This window comes from Podarcis cretensis (genome assembly GCF_951804945.1).
Source record: "Podarcis cretensis genome assembly, chromosome: 14".
NCBI lineage: Eukaryota > Metazoa > Chordata > Lepidosauria > Squamata > Lacertidae > Podarcis > Podarcis cretensis.
Genome location: NC_137183.1, coordinates 42,601,407 through 42,622,597, shown reverse-complemented (window position 1 = coordinate 42,622,597; position 21,191 = coordinate 42,601,407). Strand labels below are relative to the sequence as shown.

The window sequence follows — 21,191 nt, the reverse complement described above, 5'->3', positions numbered from 1 at the left end:
AAGCAGTTCCAGTGGGATCAGCATTCCTCCTGGGGTTCCTAACGAGGCAGCTAGGAGCAAGCATCCTGTGCTTTATGTAACGCTGCTGCTTTTTAACGGAGGACTCTAGCTCACCTTTTCAACCAGGGAAGGCAGCCAGAGCAGCCAATTAGTGGCAAACTCTTTCACTATCCTTCAGCAAATGTGTTTAGATCAATGCAAAGGAAATAGAGGGGCCTTAAATATTATGTATCAATTTAGTATGCTCCAGAGTTCGAAACTCCAGGGAGCCATCCATCAAAGGTGTTATAAAGACTCCATTTCAGTAGGATTTCAGAAGCAACAGTGTAAAGTCTATGAAAGGGATAGAATCACAAGAGTTGGAAGGGACCACGAGGGTCATCTAGTCCAATCCTCTGCAATGCAGGAATCCTTTGCCCAAGATGGGGCTTGAACCCACAACCCTGAGATTAAGAATCTCATGCTCTACAAACCTGAGCTATCCCAGGTGCACAGTGTCAGAGCTTTGTGAGCTGGTGCCCACAGATCTCATTATTTAGTGTAGGGCTGACCCACCCAACTGCTCTGAATGTCACTGGACACTTCTGCCCTAAGGGAGAACTGTACTGGCATACAAGTCACTTTAGCTGTGATCCCTGCATTGCAAAGGGTTGGACCATTTGACCCTCAGGGTTCCTTCCAACTCTACAATTAAATATGACCCCACCCATATATTCAGTATAAACGAATGCATGGATGCTCTATTCTGCACTACCCTTCCCATCTGAAACATGATCAGTAGCTAAATGAGAGTGCATTCTCAGCAGCAGCACCAAGGCAATGGATTCTCTTTCGATGAAGGTTCATTATTAGTTCAAGCCAGTCTGGCTGTCTACTGGGAGGTTTCAAACTCTTATTGTCCCCATCTGTGTCTCAAAAGACATCCCGAGTCTGTGCAACTCCCACTGTCTAGAAACATGATGCCGCTACTTCTGTTGCCCTATGGACTGGGTGGTGTTTGTTGCGACCACAATTGCAAACAAGCTGTGGCAGTGGCAAGTGTCACTGGGTCCTTGGTAGAAGAGGTCTGGGTTTGGACCAAACACACAGATCAAATATGGATTTTAGCTGGTTATTAAGGGTCTCTTTCTCATATATGTACACACTCACATTCCCCGGTGGTGCAAATGGAACCAAAAATACAAAGGCAAACAGAGACAAGTTGGATAAACAAGTAGGTGTTTAGTGGCAAAGCATGTCTTACAATGGCATTACCAGTTAGGCAAGACAGCAACGGTGTTGCTATTATTAAAAAAAATGTTTGAGCAGGCATGAAAACACCTGGTCTGAAATACATTAATTTTGAAACACTCACATAAAATAAGGCACAATGCGTAACTGTCAGGTATTCTGCTAAGCCCCAAACCTCTGGAAAACATGAGAAAGACCAAACTAGAAGCATATCACTTCTGAATAATTTAAAACACAACAAACGTGCTCAAGCTGTTAAAAAACAAAACCCACACTCATAGAGAGATACACCCTTTAACTACTTGTTTTCCACTTGTATCTTTGACAAGGTACTAGCTCAATTATCACAATGAGTGTTGTAAGATTTTTTTAAAGGCTTGAATGTCTTTTTCCACATTCAAAAAAGTACTATTACCAGCACTGTTGAATTTTACTTCCTGTTAGTTAGAAGAATTTCATGCTCCAAGTTGAACAAGCTGTAAGCCCAGCAGTACTCCCTCTCACACAAAAGATCCACTGACCTACATAGGAGATAAACATGGAAGAAGAGAATGGGACCCTGTTCTATAGTGGCTGAGTTGTCCAGCACATGACAACCCATTTAATGATGGTTCAGTCATTATAATGACAACCGGAAGGAAAACTGGTCTCCAGGTTCCACAAACAATAAACCATTCTGACAGGTAAACATTTCAAGAATGTAACAGTTCTTTCAAAACTCTACATTTTTTAAGTGCTACTGAAGGATGCAATTCCAAGTACCAATCCAATTTATTCAATGTTCTTATCACTACTATCCCAGAAACCAAGACTTGAGCATTCTGACAGGCAAGTAGTCATGAAAATGTAACAATTCCTTCAAAAATCTGCATTTTTTAAAAAAGTGCTGCGCTTGGAAGCACCAGTCAAATTTATTCAGTCTTCTTATTAGCATCATCTTGGTCTAAGGCAGGAGGGTTGCTGGGCAGAAACCTGCTTCCATTAGCTATTTCTTTCTTTGACAGACTGCTGTGGGAGAGAAAAGAGGGGGGAAAACAAAACTTCAGATTTCTGATTTCATGGCTCACACAAATCCAAGGTTAGCATGCCTATTATTCAGAATTTCCAGAACAATTCTCATTATTGTCTCTCCCACTGATCTTCAAAACGCTTTTCAATAGAGGACAATGTCACCTATTTTGGCTTCGAGAAAGGGATGACAATGCCGTTTTAGCAGTATCATTTTGAAAAGTAGTTTCAACTTTAGGTATGATTCCCTACTTGTGTGGCATGATTGCCTTAGGCTTCATAAGGAGCAGCATCCTTGTCAAGAGAGATGGCTCTGCAGCAATGACCATGACAGCAGAATGTATGTCCTTAGTAGGCTAAAGGCAAAGCACAAAGTAGAAACAGATTAATAAGGAGCACTGGGGTACATCTGACACGTAATTCAGCTCAGGAGTTCTGGTGCTTAACACTGGTCAAACCAAAGGTTCAGATCTTGACATGGCAGCTGCACTGAGTATTGCAACTGGTGACATACCGTATTTTTTGGACCATAGGGCACACCCAGTTTTTAGGGGGGGAAATCAAGGAAAAAAATATTTTCCCCCCAGCCCCAAAGAGCAGCGTACAGGCTGCACACAACCTCTCCCTGCCAGAGGGGTTGCGCGCAGCTATGGAAGAAGGCAAGACAGCGAGCGGGATGGATCCCGCTCGCTGTTTTGGCTTCCCCTTTAGCCCCGTGCAGCCTCTCCCTCCCGGGAGAGGCTGCGTGGGGCTAAAGAATCCATAGCCCTGTGCAGCCTCTCCCTGCCGGAGAGGTTGCGCGCAGCTATGGAAGAAGGCAAGGCAGCGAGCGGGATGGATCCCGCTTGCTGCTTTGGCTTCCCCTTTAGCCCCATGCAGCCTCTCCTTGCCGGGAGACGCTGTGCAGGGCTAAAGAAGCCATAGCCCCGTGCAGCCTCTCCCTGCCGGGGGGGTTGCGCGCGGCTATGGCAGAAGCCTGCATTCGCTCCATAGGACGCACACACATTTCCCCTCAATTTTTGGAGGGGAAAAACTGCGTCCAATAGAGAGAAAAATACGGTACATATGTAGTTTTTTTACTGTCAATTAAAGCAGTGTACAGCCTCGGCCCAGTATACCTGAAGGAGCATCTCCACCCCCACTGATCAGCCCAGACACTGAGATTCAGCTCTAAGGGCCTTCTGGCGGTTCACTCACTGCAAGAAATGGGGTTACAGGGAACCAGGCAGAGGGCCTTCTCGGTAGTGGCGCCTGCCCTGTGGAATACCCTTCCATCAGATATCAAGGAAATAAACAACTATCTGACTTCTAGAAGACATCTGAAGGCAGCTCTGTTTAGGGGAGTTTTTAATGTTTGATGTTTCATCATGTTTTTAATATTCTGTTGGGAGCTGCCCAGAGTGGCTGGGGTGGGCAGAGTATAATTTATTTATTTATTTATTTATTTATACTTTTACTATTACTATTACTACAATTCTATTCTCCTCTCTGCTGCAAGAGCAAATGCAATCCTAAACAGCTTAGCAGTAACAAAAGCAGGCTGATGGTGGCACTATAATGTAACCCCTTACATAGTGCTTCTTTGTTAGCTGTGTACTGAGTGCAAGATTGCAATCCCATTTTTAAAAAGATACAGCATGCAACCTTGTCTAAAGGCTCTCTTACCAAGCCTTCAGAACCTCTGACTAGGCTCTTACAGAAGTTACTATCTCCTTACAATCATTCTGACTCACTTTTGACTACATACTTAGTTATGTACTTAATTATACTTAATAATACTTAATTATTATATGTGGAAGAACAGAAGGCTAAATACTGTTCTGTGGACTTAACTGAAGCAAGGTAGGAGACCCATCACTCTCTCCTGCTCTTGTTCCCCAGCAGAAGGAACTGAGGGATGTACTGCTTCTGAATGCTACAGTGCATCCTGATAGCCCTATCCTCCATGAATATGTCTAAACCTCTTTTCAATTCCATCCAAGCTTCCAGCTGAGCTTTAGTAGCATGGAACAGCCTGCAGTGTGCTTTATGTTCATGCTCATGCTGTTACGTGCGTGCGCATTAGTTACACACACTTAAGAGATTTCACTTCTAGAGACCTAGGATGGAGGGGCTGAAGCCTGCAGGCTAATGTCTTTGAAAAGGCACCCCAAGAGGGAAAATACAGACGATGATTTATCAGGGGTCTGTACCTGGGGCATTTCTGGAAAACAGGGATAGCCGGAGTATACGTATGATTAGAGCAAGATGGGAATGACTATATGAAGAAAGATTATGTCAGACCATTGCTTCATTGAGTGCAGTACTGTCTATTCAAACCAGTAGTGACTACTCTAGGTCTTTTAGAGGTGTGTCAAAGCACTGTTGCCTGAGATTGCTTAAGAGCAGGTACTTTTTCTGAGCATCATTGTTCAACTGGAACTCTGCACATGCCTGGGAATTAAGTGTTTAGTTTGGCTCTGCTCTGAGCATGATGCTGGTACAAGGAATCAGAGGAAGCAGTGGTAGCTGAAGTAACTTATAGAAGGGGAAGCTCCAGAGGTCCCCACCAAATAGCATGACTATAGTAACTGGTCTACAGGAGAGATTCCTTGCAACAGTGGATGTGAGGAATGATGATATGCGCAAGCTAACCATTCCCCAGTATCTCTACCATATTGAATGCAATCAATTAGCATTAATAAGCAATAATTCATTGTGCTTGCTCAAACCTCGCTCCTTGTATTTGAGTTTCCCCCCCGGTGCATTCAGGTATCCACTGCTTTCCACTTGCTTTCTGTCTAGCTCCCTACTGCTCACTTACATGCCACACAGGGGTTTTTTTCCAGCTATCTCCATATCATTAATAGAAAATATTTCAACTTATGGTCCAGGCAATGTTAGTTTGGGTAGCCTGTGTAATTTATAACAATGAACCAGCTTGCTATTCTGTCTTTCTGAACCAGGGCTTCAAGCTGCAAATCCTTTTTTATTGCTGTCCGCCATTTTATGAAAATGAACATCATATTCACATAGATTGGCATTTGTTGTTCCTTGCCAATTTCCCCAAATAAACAAGGCAACAGTGGCATTCCTAAGGTAATTGTGTCTACTGCAATGGCATCTATGGAGCAAGGGTTGCTTTCGTGAGCATGCATGCCAGGTACAGATTCATACACAAGCAGATCTGGTAATAGCATTACTTATACATGGGCAGGGTGTGCAACATACAAATGACACACAAAAAAGGTAAGATGGAGGCCATGGGAGAGCTCATTTACACTTCCTCCACACATAATGAGTTTAACTTAAGTACCCCCAGGATAGGGCTGGCCCAGTCATGAGGCAAGGTGAGGCGACCGCCCACAGCAAAGTCTGTCTGAAAATAAATGCCTCCCGCCCTAACAAAATTATAATTGCTATTACAGTACAGTATATCAGAAACACAATTCCTCATGATAGGGTCTGTGGACACTTACTCTGGAGTGGGCCAGTAGCTGAGCAGAGTAGTAAGAGACATGTAACAAACACTGAGCACTCCAGACACCGCCAGTGATAGCATGCCCAATCCGCCAAGCACACACAGCAGGGTGAGTCCTCCCAACGAGATTACAAAACCTGCAAAGAACAAAAAGCAGTTTGTTCTTTCCCTCTCTTTTTTTCTTTTTAAAGTTGAATAACAAACATGACTAATCAAAATTTTAAGACTATTACAAAATCAAGATGGCAACTAACTGAACAAAATCATAAACAAAAATTCCAGTAGGCTTCTATGTGCGTATAATTTCCCCATAATGCAGAGTTACAGTATTTAAATTCAGAAAAAGAGAAAACAAATACAGAGGGATTTTCCTTTTATTGTAAAATATCTTTATAAGTTATAAAGCTTCACCAGTCCTTCACAAACGAGTTTCTATGTTTATTTCCTTTAGCTGATTCTCAGTTTACATGTACGTTTCTCTGTTAGGGCTATCTGCCAAATCCTTTTGCACCAAGCTGTTAAATTAACTCCTTTAAGATCCTTCTTAAAAGTGGCAGTAGTCATACGTGCAGTTACCAGTTAAGTATACTATCGGGGTTTTAATCTCCACTTCCCCCCTTCCTTCACCACCAAATCTCCATAGGTGATCCAGTCACTTCTCATATTAATTTTTTTGACACCTATAACCTCTAATGGGGATAACCAATGTGGGACCCCCATTTCTAGTATATTTTTGTATCTGTCCCAAACTTCCAATAACGATCTCCGGAAGATATGATTTTCAAATGATTTATAACCCTTTTTCTTTTCTTTCCAAAGGTGCGCGTGCCATCCAAATCTGTTATCGAATCCTTCCAAATCCAGGAGCTTTGTATTTTTAAGTTTAATCCATTCTTTTAACCAGCAAAGACATGATGCTTCATAATATAACTTCAAATCTGGCAGGGCAAAGCCTCCTCTTTCTTTTGCATCTGTTAATAATTTATATTTGATTCTCGGCTTTTTGCCCTGCCAGACATATCTTGAAATCATCCTTTGCCAATCTTTAAAGATCGCCGCTCCTTTTAGTATTGGTATCATCTGGAATAAAAATAACATCTTTGGTAGCACTAGCATCTTAATCATTGAGATTCTACCCCAAAGGGATAGTTTTAGTCTTCTCCATACTTCCAGGTCCTTCTTAATTCCATTCCACACCGGGACGTAGTTGTTTTGGAACAGATCGATATTTTTTGGAGTTAACCATATTCCCAAATATTTCACCTTTTTGGCAATTTCAATACCCGTTTGCTGTTGCAATACTTCCATCGTTGTTTTTTCCATATTTTTGGCTATAATTTTGGTTTTCTTCCTGTTTATTATAAAACCTGCCACCTCTCCAAATTTTTCAATTTCCTCCAGTATCTCGGCTGCAGTCCCCATCGGTTCTTCCACCATCAAAACTAAGTCGTCAGCAAAGGCTTTAACTTTATATTGGTTTTGGCCTATTGTCACCCCCTTTATACTTTCATTTCTCCTTATTGAATCTAAAAAGACCTCAAGGACCATTATGAATAATAATGGTGATAGCGGGCAACCCTGTCTAGTACCTTTAGAAATTTTAATTTCTTCTGTTATCATATTGTTCACTATCAACTTCGCTTTTTGCTCCGTATATATTGCCTTTATTCCATTAAAGAAATCATTCCCCATTTCCCTCTGTTCAATATTTTTCAACATAAAGTCCCATGATACGTTATCAAATGCCTTTTCGGCATCCACAAACATCAACATTGCTTGTTTCTCATTCCTGGCCGTCAGATACTCTAAAATATTTATGACATTCCTCACATTGTCTCTCATCTGTCTGCCAGGAAGGAAACCCGCTTGATCTTCATGAATGATTTCTTGTAAAACCTTTTTTAATCTCTCTGCAATTATTCCTGCAAAAATTTTGTAATCCGTGTTTAAAAGAGAGATTGGTCTGTAATTCTTTACTTGAGTTAAGTCCGCATCTTCTTTTGGAATAAAGGTTATAAATGCTTCTTTCCACGTCTCTGGAATTTCTCTCTCCTTTAATGTATTATTCATTACTTCTCTCAGTGGTAACGTTAGGGTTGTCCCCAATTCTTTATAGTACCTTGCTGTAAAACCATCTGGTCCTGGGGCTTTCCCATTCTTCAATTTTTTTATCGCCGCCTTCATCTCCTCTGTATCAATTGGGGTGTTCAGCCTTTCTTGTGCTTCTGTCGGGATCTTTTGCACCTCTTTCTCTTTTAAATATCTTTCTATTTTTCTCATGTTGTTCTTTTCTTTTCGTTTATACAATTGTCTATAAAAGTCCAAGAATCCTTTTCTAATATCTTTGGGATTAGTTATCTCTTCTCCTCCCATTTCAATTTTATTTATTGTGTTTTGCTTCTTTCTTTTCTTGATCTGCCAAGCAAGCCACTTTCCTGATTTATTTGCGAATTCGAAGTTCTTTTGTCTCAATTTTTTGATGTTCCATTCCACTTCCTTGTTTATTATCATTGCAAATTGAGTTTGTAAAACCTTAATACTTTGTTTGATTCTTACGTTATTTGGTTTCTTGATTAATTTTTGTTCATTTTCCATAATTTGTTTTAAAATTTCTTTCTTTTCTTTCTCTCTGTTTTTCTTTTTGATCGAATTCTGTTGTATAAAAAACCCTCTCATCACCGCCTTGCTTGCATCCCAAACTGTACTCATCTTCGTTCCTTTATTACAATTATCTTCAAAATATTCTTTCAGTTTCTTCTGTGCCTCTTGCACAGTTTTTTGGTCATCTAGTAGATAGTCATTCATTCTCCATCTAAATGTTCTTTCTTCAAAGCCTTTAAGTTCTAATTTAATGGGACTATGATCTGAGATAACTCTCGGTTGAATTTCCACTTGAAGAATTCTTGGAGTTAATTCATTTGATATCCAAATTTGGTCGATTCTGGACATTGACTGATTTGGTTCTGAATAATATGTAAACTGTTTTTCCAACGGGTGTCTTAACCTCCAAATATCTATTAAGTTACAGTTTTTAACCATTTCAAAAAAAGTTTTGGGTAGTTTTCCTTCTTTCGATCCATTGTTCCTTAATCTGTCCATTTCTGATGACACCACCCCATTCATATCTCCCATCACAACTATCTTTTGATCTACAAATTCCAACAGCTTTTCTTCTAAATTCTTATAAAAATCAGTTTTATTTCCATTAGGTGCGTAGATCCCGACAATCATTATTTTTTCGCCTTGCCAATTAATTTGAACTGCAATGATTCTTCCTTCATCATCCTTAAAAATTTGCTGGGCTTCAATTTTACTTTTTACATACAAAATCACTCCCCTCTTTTTTTCTTTGTCTGAAGATATAAATTCATTTCCAAGTCTTTTATTAATCAAAATTTTCCTGTGTCTCTTTGCCACGTGTGTCTCCTGCATACAAATTATATCTAAATTCTTCTTCTTTAAAAATTGTTCCACCTTATTTCGTTTTTTCTTTTCGTTCAGACCATTCACATTCCAATTCCAAATCTTTAGAGCCATGTTGTTTCCAATTAATAAATATAAAAATTTTTCCTAAGTTATTATAATCTTTCTTCCTCTTCTTCTTCCTCTTCTTCTTCTTCTTCCTCCTCTTCATCCAGTTGTCTTCCATTTTTCGTCTTTACATCCACACCTCCGGTTGCTCCTTTGGCTTCTTCTTCTTCTTCTGCTGTCAATTCTTTATACTTTCTCTGGAACTTGCCTATCTCCCCCGGGCTGGTCAATCGGTGTCTCTTGTTTTTATAAGTAAAGGAGATCCCTTCTGGGAATTCCCATTTGAATTCTATATTATTCTTCTTGAGGATTTGTACCTGTGTTTTGTAGGGGTCTCTCCGCTTCAACAGCCTGATTGGTATGTCTTTAAAAATAATTATATAGCAGCCATCTATAGTCAATCTTTTTTCCCTATTTTTTTGAAGAACCAAATTTCTCATATCTCTATCTTTGAAGGTTATCAGGCAGTCTCCAGGAAATTTCTTTGCTTTAGTCGTTCTTACCTTCATTCTGAAAGCATTCTGTACTGAATTTGCCACCTCCCCTTCTTGAAGCTCCAACCATTGTGCCAGTTCTGTTATTAATTTTTGTCTAATGTTCTCACTTTGAGTTTCTGGTATCCCTCTCAGCCTTAGGTTAACCTCCCGTTGTCGGAGTTCATTCATGGAGATGGCGTCCCACATTTCTTCTTGTGATTTGTTCGTTTCCAGGAGACCAACCCTAATTTTGTCCTCTTCACGTTTCAGTTCCCTCATTTCCAGTTTTGTCTTTTTCATTCCTTCCTCTAACACATGAGTTCTTTTAGATACTTCTTTGATTTGTCCTTTCAGTTCATTTACTGTTTCATCTATCTTCTTATCCATTTTCCCAATCTTTGAATCCACCTGTTCAATTTTTGTTTCTAGGTTCTTCTCACTCTGCCTAATTTCTGCAAACATTTTTAGTATTTCAGATCTAAAATCTGATTCTTGCTTAGACCCCTTTCTTTCTCCCGGAGTCCCCCCCTCCCCACTTTTTTTCTGTGCATGCGACATTTCACACAATTTTGTTGGTAATCCACTAATTAAAATATCAAGCCTGCTTTGCTATTTCAAATATTTCAGTTATTTAACCCCCCCCCCAAAAAAGGAGAGCAGATTAATTTCCCAAACCACAACACCACTGTACCCTTAAATTCTATAATCCATCAGCATTCCATTCAACAACATTCCATACATCCACATTCAAAATATTTTTAGTCCTAATATAATTATAGCAGGCCTTTTGAATAAATGTCCAATATCCAATTTCAATTTTCAGTTTCAATTTCAATTTTCAATGTCTTCACTTCTTCTTGCCACCAATTAGGCTAATCCACCAAATAAGGTACTTTAGTTTCAGATCCAATATATAAACCCGATCAAACCTTAGTCTTAAATCTTAAATCTTCCTGCCACCATTTAGGCTATTCCATATCAAATTGCATGCATCAACAGACTTAATCTTAATCTTCTTGCCCTCAATTGGGCTAATTCCCATAAAGACTCAAGCTGAAGGGATATTCCGGGAGCTGCACTCAGACAAATTAAGATTCTTTAAAGTTCCTTCCTGTCAGCCAGAGATCCCCCTTCGATAACGACAAGCCAGCCCAAACCATACGAACAAGTAAAAGAACATGTTTATGATTGGTTGCACTACTATCAAATAAGTGAAATGTTTAAAAAGGATGTGAAAGAAAAAGGGTACAAAGAAAAGGATTCAAAATTTCAAACAGAAATTGTTAATAATGATTGCAAGATAATTTCTAAAATGTATAAAATTCTGTTGGAATGGCATACAATGGATGAGGAAGTAAAAGTGGTTATGATTCAATGGGCCAAAGATTTAGGATATAACATAGAAATAGATGATTGGCAAAGAATATGGAATGAAAATCTGAAGTTTACAGCATGTATCACATTGAAAGAAAATGTTATGAAGATGGTATACAGGTGGTATATGACACCAGTAAAATTAGCAAAAATGTACAAAACTTGTAATAAATGTTGGAGATGCAAGGAGAAAGAAGGTACATTCATGCATATGTGGTGGGATTGTAAGAAAGTAAGGGGGTTCTGGGAGATGATATATAATGAATTAAAGAAAATGCTAAAATATAGCTTTGTTAAGAAACCAGAAACCTTTTTGCTGGGAATAACAAGAATGGACATAAATAGGAGAGACAGTAAACTTTTTCAGTATGCAATCACCGCAGCAAGAATACTGTTGGCCCAAAAATGGAAACAAGAAGAAGTACCGACTTTGGAAGAATGGAGGACAAAACTAATAGACTATGCAGAACTGGATAAATTAACTGGGAAAATCAGATTCCAAAAGGATCACAGGTTCTTTGAGGACTGGGGGAAATTTACGGAGTATTTGAAAACTGTTTGTGAGGACTGTACAACGCTAGTGTGCTTTAAAGAAGCTTTGTGAAAATACAAGGAATATTGTTAGTAAGCAAATAAGGTCAGAAATATAGTGTTTAATGGCAATATTAAAATTAAGGAATGTGAAGATAGGATTTGAATTACGAATGATTGTCAGAGAAGTTGAGGGAGGTCCAATAAGCTAAAATATGTGATGTGTGATTTGATATGACTGGAGTTTTTCATGAAAAAATTTTATAATAAAAAAAAGAGAATTCAAAAAAAAAGTATCCTATCGGGGGTTATCTCTCAAGTCCATATCATTATCTGAAACTAAATTTTGTAGAGCAAGCTCTGGGGTCTTTATTAAGAAGATTGTTGAGTAATTTTATCCATTTCATTGATAGTTTGATCCCAGAACACTGATACCTCCACACATGTCCATCACATATATTTATATCTATGCTTATGGCTTCATAGGGTGGACTAATTAGTTCTACATGTTCTACAAGAGTAGCCTACAAGACAACATAATGCCCAACTGCTCATCTAGTAAACTGGGATGAATTCTCTTTTCTTGACTGCTGGAGAGGGGCCTCTTGCCAGGTCTAATGCAGCATCAGAGGTCCTATTTATTGACTACCAGGTGAACCTTTCATTCGGGAACGAGGTGAAGGAGGTAATTTATTATATCTGAATGGGGGGGGGTGTAATTTAAAAAGCCAGTACATGTAGCTCCACTTCTTATGTAGCACACGTACGTTGCTGTCCTCACATATCCTAATGGGAGGGAGGTTTGCCAGTACCATGTGTACCCAGCTACAGAAGAACCTGTTTTTGGCACCTTGTTCATCTAACCTGACACAGAAAATGCTACAAGCCACAATGGCTATGTTCTACTCCCACTGCTGGAGACAGTATGCCTCTGAATACCAGATTCTGTGAACTGCAGGTGGGGAGTGTGCTGTTGCATTCAGGTTCAGCTTGCAGGCTTCCCATGGCTGCCCACTTGGTCACGGTGAGAACAGAGCGGTGGCCCAGATGGCTACAAGGCCTGATCCAGCCAGATGGTTCTTATGTTTCCATGCGTTCTGTGGACTGTGAGCTGGGTGACCCTATCTTAAAAACTACAGAGGAGGAAAGTCATATACAGTGGTACCTCGGGTTACATATGCTCCAGGTTACAGACTCTGCCACCCAGAAATAGTACCTCGGGTTAAGAACTTTGTTTCAGAATGAGAACGGAGAGTGTGCTCCGGCGGCGCGGCAGCAGCAGGAGGCCCCATTAGCTAAAGTGGTGCTTCAGGTTAAGAACAGTTTCAGGTTAAGAACGGACCTCCGGAACGAATTAAGTACTTAACCCAAGGTACCACTGTAGAAACACTTACCTCTGAGGATAAGAATAAGCCAAGGTTCCAGCAGCATCTTGGCAATATAATTTTCTTCCCAGAAATAAGATTCTGTGCTTCAGTAAGAAGATTTTAAACATGGCACAGTGTTCAAGTCAGCACTTCCAAGATATATATATTTCATGTGGGAAGGGATTTCCCAAAACACAAATCATCAGTGATATGCAGGCATGTTGAAGTATGTTTGACAGTGGAACAGAATCCCCCAGAAGATGGTGGACTCTCCTTCATGGGAGGTTTTTAAACAAGAGGTTGGATAGCTATCTGCCAGGGATTCTTTAGCTGTGTGATTCCTGTGTTACAGAGGGTTGGACTAGGTGACTTGGGATCCCTTCCAACTCTACAATTATATGTTTAGGGAAGTTTTTAATGTTTAACGCTGTATTGCGTTTTTAATATTCAGTTGGGAGCCGCCCAGAGTGGCTGGGGAAACCCAGCCAGATGGGCAGGGTATAAATAATAATAATCTGTCATTGCCTTCTCTAGCTGGCAGTGGCCACCCAGAATTTCAGACGGGGACATTTTCAGCCCTACCTGAAGACTGAAACACACTTTCTGCATGCAAAGCATGTGGTCTAACACTGAGCCATAACTAGTCCCTGGGTGGAATTCCACCAGCGTACAGCATAAAAACAACAACAAAACAGAATACCTTCCATGACAATCACTCCAATGCAGGCAATTACAGTTGTGGCAACAACAAAAACCAGAAAGAATGCAACTGGAATTGCAGACGCTGCAATGAAGACCAACATTGACAGGGCAACGAAAGGATGGTCATCTAAGTACTGGCCAACTCGAGAGTTCATAAAAGCAACAACCTGCAACATAAAGTGAAAAAAGAATAAAGATTTAAATATCCTAAGCAAATTAACAAACAAACAATTCTGGGAAGTGAAGTTACTTCAAGAAGAAATCACTTATTTAGCAGTATTATTAGACAAATCTTCTCATGCTATGAATATTACCATATTTTTCTGTGTATAAGACTAGGGAGTTTTTTTTAACCAAAAAATTAGGTTTAAAATTGGGGCTCGTCTTATACACGGGTAGTGCTAAGAGGTGTTTTCTTAATTTGGAGTCCCCCCAAATTATACATGGGGGCATCTTATACACGGGAAAATACGGTAGTCTGTCTAGAACAGCCTTGCCCAATCTGGTGCCCTCCCCAAATTCCCAGCTAGCTCAGTAATGCTAGATGGGGCTGATGGGAATTGTAGTCCAAAACATGTGGAAGCCAACAAATTAAGGTAGGCTGGTGTAAAATGCTTTTCCTAGATGCCTTATTTAACAGCTGAAAGCTTGACAAGTTCTATCCTGCATGCAATTGAAGACATTCTCCTTTGATGTGCGTCGGTGCAGAAAGGTGGCTATTGTTCTGTGTTTTGTTTTTTGTAAAAAGCTGGTGAGGGTTGTGCAAACACAGGAGCTAAAACTAGAACTGGAGATTTAATTTGCAGGTTTCTTCTGAAGGTGAAAACAGGAAACAGGAGTAGTTCAGAGGTCAGCGTTCTCACTCTACAGCAGCAGCAGGTTTTAATAATGCATTAGGCCTATCCTATTAAGTATGACACTGGTCACCCCCAGAACCTGCATCTTGCATCAAGCACAAAGGGGTGGGGGACCCATTAAAAAGAAGGTATTAGGTGGCAAATCCCTTTAGAACAAGGCTCTTGACCAATTTTGTGAAGGTGAAACCTTGTTTATATAGGAGAACTGAAGTCACATTGTCTCTTAGAGCAGTGTTTCCCAACCCTGGGTCTCCAGCTGCTTTTGGACTACAGTTCCCATCATTCCTGACCACTGGTCTTGCTAGCTAGGGATGATGGGAGTTGTAGTGCAAAAACAGCTGGAGGCCCAAGGTTGGGAAACACTGTCTTAGAGCAAAGGCTAGTGGAGGTTTCTGAGCTACAGAACACAGGCAAAAATAATCTTATCTGATTAAAAGCTGGTGGAGAGCCCTTTCTGTTGTCTTCTGTACCATGTATACCAGGATGCCCTCCACAACAATATTCCATTCCACTTTGCCTCCACTTAGTTTTTGGTTTCCTTTTCTTCAACAAATTATCAGCATCCCACACATACCAAGCATGCTTAGTTCTCACGGTGCTGCTGCCCAACCCAACCCCATTATGATATTCTGTACTACTGGAATCCTTGGGCGTGTCGGTGTGGCTTTCCCAAAACAGTCTCATGGGCCAAATGGCGAGACTTGGTGAGACAAGTTTAGCCCACAGGCCAGAGGTTCCCAATCCGTGTACTTATCCAACACTCTAGCCATACCAACTGGCTCATAATCACTTTTTAAAAATCTGTAGTGCAATTGTAATTGAGACAACCCCCAAAAGACAAGAAAAAGTATCATAATAGAATGACAAAATTCATAACTCACATGTGGGTTGCTATGAACAGTTTCCATGACTGAGTGCCACCCTTTCTGGAGTTCTTTCATCTCTTTAGACATGATGCCGCTTTTAGGTCAAATATTGAATCGTGCTATAAATAAATCAGTGCATTTTTAAGCACCAAATCTTAAGAAAGAAAGAGAGGAAATGAATTATTATTTTTCTAATTATACTCTTTTCATACCAAGTGCCTAATATTTGCTAGCACTCAGAAACATTTTCTGATAGGCAGGTCAATAGAAACATTACAAAGGTTGTGGAACATCTTGGGTTAAACTTACGTGTGCACATATTTTGAGCTTAAAGTGGAAAGTGAAGTACACTGGGTATTGTTGACTATTTGTTGCTGCATTGTTTGGCATTTCAAATAAATAAAGGTAAAGGTAAAGGGACCTCTGACCGTTAAGTCCAGTCGCAGACGACTCTGGGGTTGCGGTGCTCATCTCGCTTTACTGGCTGAGGGAGCTGGCGTTTTGTCTGCAGACAGCTTCCAGGTCATGCGGCCAGCATGACTAAGCCGCTTCTGGCGAAACCAGAGCAGTGCACGGAAACGCCGTTTACCTTCCCGCCGGAGCGGTCCTATTTATCTACTTGCACTTTGACGTGCTTTTGAACTGCTAGGTTGGCAGGAGCAGGGACCGAACAACAGGAGCTCACCCCAGCACGGGGATTCGAACCGCCAACCTTCTGATCGGCAAGCCCTAGGCTCTGTGGTTTGGACCACAGTGCCACCCACGTCCCTTCAAATAAATAGTTATACACTAAGAAACTCCTAACTATAAAGGTAGGTTTTAATCTGAAAATACTGTATTTAAACTAAATCTTGGAATAAGAGGAGGCCCATAAAGCTTAAATATAGCTGGTCCTCTTAATTCATAACGATTCTTCCTTTATTTGGTAATAAATACACCTATAAACATATACCATCCATGGAACAATAATTTGTGATCAATAGTCAGTCTTGTTTTATTTGTATGAAGGGCTGTTATGTAGGAGTTTTCAGTGTGTCATCTTCCAGATTGACCAAACAAAGCAAAAGGGAGGAGGAGAGAATGGAGAGGCACTGGAAATCCACCCTTAGCATAATAACAGTAGTAATAATGTACAATATGTTTAATCAGAAGTAAGTCTCATTTTGGCACCAATCATACTTCTGGCTCCAGCACTGAAAAGGTCATTTTCTTTGTAACTCTATGATGCACCTCCCACTAGGGAAGGCACTTGAGGAAGAGCCTCAACAAAAGATCTTATTTATTACATATACAGTGGTACCTTGGTTTAAGAACAGCCCTGTTTATGAACTATTCGGTATGCGAACTCTGCAAAACCAGAAGTAGTGTTCCGGTTAGCGAACTTTACCTCGGTCTAAGAAGGGAAGCTGAACGATGGAAGGGCACCAGCAGCAGGAGGCTTCATTAGGGAAAGCGTGCCTCGGTTTAAGAATGGCTTTGGTTTAAGAATGGACTTCTGGAACGGATTAAGTTCGTAAACCAAGGTACCACTGTATTTAAATGCAACTTAACACTAAGGCAGTCTCTAAGCAGTTCACAAAACACAATATGCATACATAACAAACAAATGGAACAAGGCAATTTTAAAAAATAACATCCCTCAAAGTGAAACTATAGTAGCATAGTTTTCAAAACAACTTAAACTATCTCTCTTCAGCCTCTTTCTTGCCAAAGCACATCCTGACTCAGCCTGAATACACATGATACATGTAAGGCACATTTAAAGCATATGACTTCCCCCAGGAACTGCAGTTTACCCATCACAGAACTACAATTCTCAGCACCCTTAACAAACTACACCTTCCAGGATTATTGGAGGAGACAACATGTGCTTTAAATGTATGGCATGTACACAGCCTCACACATTACAACACTGACTCGAATAACACATCACACTCAAATTCTGTCCTGCATGTACACAAATCAAACAATACCTATTACTATTTATTAAATTTCTATACTATCCTTTACCTGAGGATCACAGGACAATTACAACATAAAAACACAAAAAATATATAGTAACAAACAAAAACAGTACCACCCCCCCCCGCATGCTTGCTATGGCGTGAGTCAGATTTTAGCTGGAGTTGACAATACACACAATTCATTTTCAGCATTGTAATCCTGTTTTTTAAAAAGCGCCTAAACATTCTGTTAGTGCACCTGTAACCTAGGTTTACGGGGCCATACGGCAAATAGTTTTTATATCTGTTTCTAACACTGGGCCTGGCTCATCCATTCTACTTGCACCCCTCTTTTTCTGCTTGCAATCATTTCAGTATCTCCCTCTCTGTCCCCAAACTACTATCACCAGTTGCTCCTTCCACTCTTTCAAAAATGCACCACAACGACATCAGGAGATGCTTAACAACACCTTAAGTTTGAGGAAAGGAATCTGGAAAGAGGCACTCCTTCAGGTATTTGCATGCCAAGCCCTGTTGAGGGCTTTAAAGGTTAAGTCCTAGCATGGCAAACTTCTCATATCAAAAGTTACTGGCTGAGTTGCCCCAGCAAATTACACTGTCCATCTGTTGTGTCCATTCACTCTGCAGAAAGCCTCTCCCTTCGCTGATCCACACGCCAAGGCTGTATTTGTTTTGCTGGATAGTAATAAAGTATAGTAAACTAAAAAAAATAATAATTAAAATAAACAAATGCAGCCATACTTTTCTGATAATAAACCACCACAGGTAAAAATATCCTGTGCAGTTGGGGGGGGGGGGCAGGCTGCACACTACACAAAGCTCTGGTGACACATTCACCTAAATCCCTAGTCTTCCACAGGTGGGTCGGGACCCACGAGTGGATCACGGCCTGATCCAAGGTGGGTCGCAAGCAGGAGCACTTCCACCATGCTAACATATGGCAAAAGATTACCAAATGGATCCCCGTGGCCAAATGCACGTTCGGGTTAAAGGGGGTGGGGTGGGGTGGGGTGTGTCCTGGATCCGAAAAGGTTGAAGACTAGGAACCTAAAAATGTGGTGACAAAGGCGCACAGAGATTTAAGCTGAGATTTAAGCCGACATGTGAAAAGTTAAACGACCTAAAATGTTTAAAAGGGCAACAAAATCGGGGCTCAACAGTGGCGGGCGAGATAGGACAAGCTGCAGCATATGATGAGCATCCCGTTCCCATCCGATGGTCAGGGTGAAATATTTGGGGGGGGGGGGGAGAGAAAGAGAAAGAGAAAGAAACCACGCTGCCCTGTTGAATCTCCGCCTGCTCGCTTTCCCACAAACGCCGAGCACGGAGTTGGGTGGGTGCGATATTCGGGAGAGCTGCCCCCGTTGAATCTCTTCTCCAAGGCCATGAAGTCACCAGGGCCCCTTTCTTGTCTGCCACCCCCACACTAGAACTAACCCGATGGGGTGGGGAGGAAGGAGAAGGCCTTGCTTTCTTTCCTCCACCGAGGTTGAGGCCTCCGGAGGCCAGCAAGCGGCCCTACGACTTCCCTTCGCGGACCTCCTACCTCAGCTCGGCTCGAGCGCCGCAGCGGCCCTCCCGCCTCATTCTCTCTCTCCCGCCGGCGTCGCTCCTCGCGCGGATGAACCGCCGCGCCGCGCCCTGAGGAGGCCGGGCCCGCCTCTCCCGTCAAGGCCTACAAAGAAGCAGCAGCAGCGCCCGGCGAAGGGGAGCGGGCGCTCCTCGTGCCCGCCTCTCTCGCCTCAGCCTGGCTCCTCACACTGCCGGGCCGAGCGAGCGCCAAGCTCCCCTTCTCTCGCCCTTGTCCACGGGCGCTTCCTTCCCGCCGCCTCGAGGCAACCGATAAAATATACCCACACACAACTCACACACCCCCAGTCGGTATTCTAGCAAGGTGCTTTTCTGTGAGGGGGAAAAATGTATATATAGAGGGAGGGATAACCTTTTTTATATATATATAAACGTGCGCGCGCGCGCGCGTAGAAATGGTAAATTTATTTTTAACGGCAGTTTGTAAGGCCACAGGGCAGGGCACGGTTAATATACGGTACTTTTTGAAAGCCAACGGAAGCTGGTGAAACGCCTCACGCGTTTTAAGGAAATTACTGTATTTAGCAAAGGAGGATTCCATCGTTAAACAGGAATCACTGGCAAGCAACCCGATTCGTAAGAGACCAGTGTGCACGTACACGTGTGCATATAGATATATCTTCCACAAGTATATCCGTATATGTGAACACTTTGCATGCCCCTACAATCGGCTCTAAGCGGTTTGCAAAGGTACAAAGAACAAAAATCAAAAGGAAAAATCTGACTTCAGTTAAAGTGGGGGGATAAAAAGAAAAAGGATTCAGTAAGCTTTGGAAGTGTGTGTGTGTGTGTGTGTGTGTGTGTGTGTGTACGCACATATGTATATATGCATCATCATTTCATCATTTTTTATTTGTATGTCGCCTTTCCACAGTTAAAAAACAATGCTCAAGGCGACTTACAGCATAACAAGATTTACATAATTGCATAAACAATAAATAAACCACATAAAAAATACACAACCAGATGGGAAACAATTTCCACATAAATCAAAATCTAAAACAAAGAATACAGCATTAATATCACAGTTTAAAATGACACAGGTAAAAAAATAACAGCAATTTAAACAAAAACAAAACTGAGCCCTCTGCCCAGCAGAAGCAGCAGTCCTTTATAGGTTAGGTGTTGAGTGGCAGGACTGGGGCCCTCAGGCGCTGAGCAGTACCCTTTATATACACATAAATTGTGATAGAATGTGCACATTAGGTTGACCGCTTACGTGTCGCGCCCAAAGAGGAAGTGCATCTACAAAAATGGAATAGATTTGCAAAAAAAAAATGCATATTCTAATTCATATATATTTAATAATAATGAAATTTTAAATAGACATACAACACATCTCACTCTAATAGAGAAGGCTGTGCCCAGGTGAGTCTGCCCAGGTGTGGCTGCTCAGTCTCTTGTCGGGATGCTAGCTTTTGACCATGGGCAACATCAAGGGACCCCAGCCTCTACTTAGATAGGGCTTTTAAATATTTAAACCAGATTTGGATTCCGTTTTGACCTTCAAATACAGGGCACCTTCAAATCAGACTGTCCTTCAAATAGAGGACAAACCAGCTAAAAGCATTTAGAAGCAATCACATACCCCCACAGTTATGACTTCCATGGTTGTCATGGGCAGTATCTCTCAGCCATCAAATGTCTGGGCAAACAGGAATGTTTTTTAAATTCTTCCTGAAAACTAGCAATGAGGAAAACAGGCACACCTCACCAAGGAGGGAATCACAGCCAAGAAAGCCCTGTCATTCATCAATGCCAACTGGGCAGCAGACAGAGGTGGTGGCACTGACAACCTCCCCTGCCAATTAATTGTAGAACCCAAGATGACTGATAATTGGAGTCACTTCTTTCAGGTACTTGGGTCAAAAGCCATTTCGGGCTAGTTTTATAAGCTAGGACTGCTGACACCTTGAACTGGGCTTGGTAGCACAGTTCCAGCCAATGCAGAACTATCGGGACTGGTGACACATGGTTGCATCAGCCAAGCAGCAATCTTCTGCATTAGCAGAATTTGCACAACTAAATATTTCCCTATCCTGAAGTGTTAAGATTCCCTGCCATCCCGTTGATTCAACTCTCCTCTCAGCTCTACATTGAGTTGATAATTCATCCTACCACATCAATGGGACTTTGAGTTGTAACTGTCCTTCACAAACAGCAGCTGAAAGAGATCAGGACTAGAAAAAGCTGCTGTTCCAGCCAACTGGGTAGATGGGGGGGGGGGGTGAGCTG

General features: G+C 41.4%; 2 protein-coding genes across 8 annotated transcripts in view; one reads left to right on the top strand and one right to left on the bottom strand.

Moving 5' to 3' along the window:
- Positions 1–1,201: 1,201 nt before the first annotated feature.
- On the bottom strand, positions 1,202–21,098 carry LDAF1 (lipid droplet assembly factor 1). 3 transcript variants are annotated; one of them, XM_079954085.1, is made up of 5 exons: positions 21,075–21,098; positions 15,418–15,556; positions 13,678–13,846; positions 5,697–5,835; positions 1,202–2,238 (listed from the first exon to the last, which is right to left on the bottom strand). In XM_079954085.1, exons 2-5 carry the CDS (start codon positions 15,487–15,489, stop codon positions 2,142–2,144), a joined length of 477 nt encoding a protein of 158 aa, XP_079810211.1. In that variant the 5' UTR covers positions 15,490–15,556; positions 21,075–21,098; the 3' UTR covers positions 1,202–2,141. The 3 variants fall into 3 exon arrangements, with proteins under 3 accessions (XP_079810211.1, XP_079810210.1, XP_079810209.1); XM_079954084.1 differs by lacking the exon at positions 21,075–21,098 and adding an exon at positions 19,239–19,367; XM_079954083.1 differs by lacking the exon at positions 21,075–21,098 and adding an exon at positions 18,913–19,228.
- Positions 19,497–21,191, top strand: part of DNAH3 (dynein axonemal heavy chain 3) — a 99,121-nt gene continuing 97,426 nt past the window's right edge. For 2 of the 5 annotated variants that reach the window (XM_079953622.1, XM_079953618.1), the window contains exon 1: positions 19,497–19,557. The gene's annotated coding sequence lies outside the window, so the exon portion shown is untranslated. Of the gene's footprint in view, positions 19,647–21,191 lie in introns of all 5 variants that reach the window. The other 3 variants (XM_079953621.1, XM_079953616.1, XM_079953619.1) reach the window with 2 other exon arrangements.

Bases quoted from the DNA above. Each gene is read 5' to 3' on its own strand.
- LDAF1 (XM_079954085.1), bottom strand. From the start codon at position 15,489: ATGTCTAAAGAGATGAAAGAACTCCAGAAAGGGTGGCACTCAGTCATG. The intron at 13,847-15,417 runs GTGAGTTATGAA...TTTATGTTGCAG, and splicing joins CTGTTCATAGCAACCCACAT to GTTGTTGCTTTTATGAACTC. The intron at 5,836-13,677 runs GTATTCTGTTTT...TGTTCTTTGCAG, and splicing joins TGGAGTGATTGTCATGGAAG to GTTTTGTAATCTCGTTGGGA.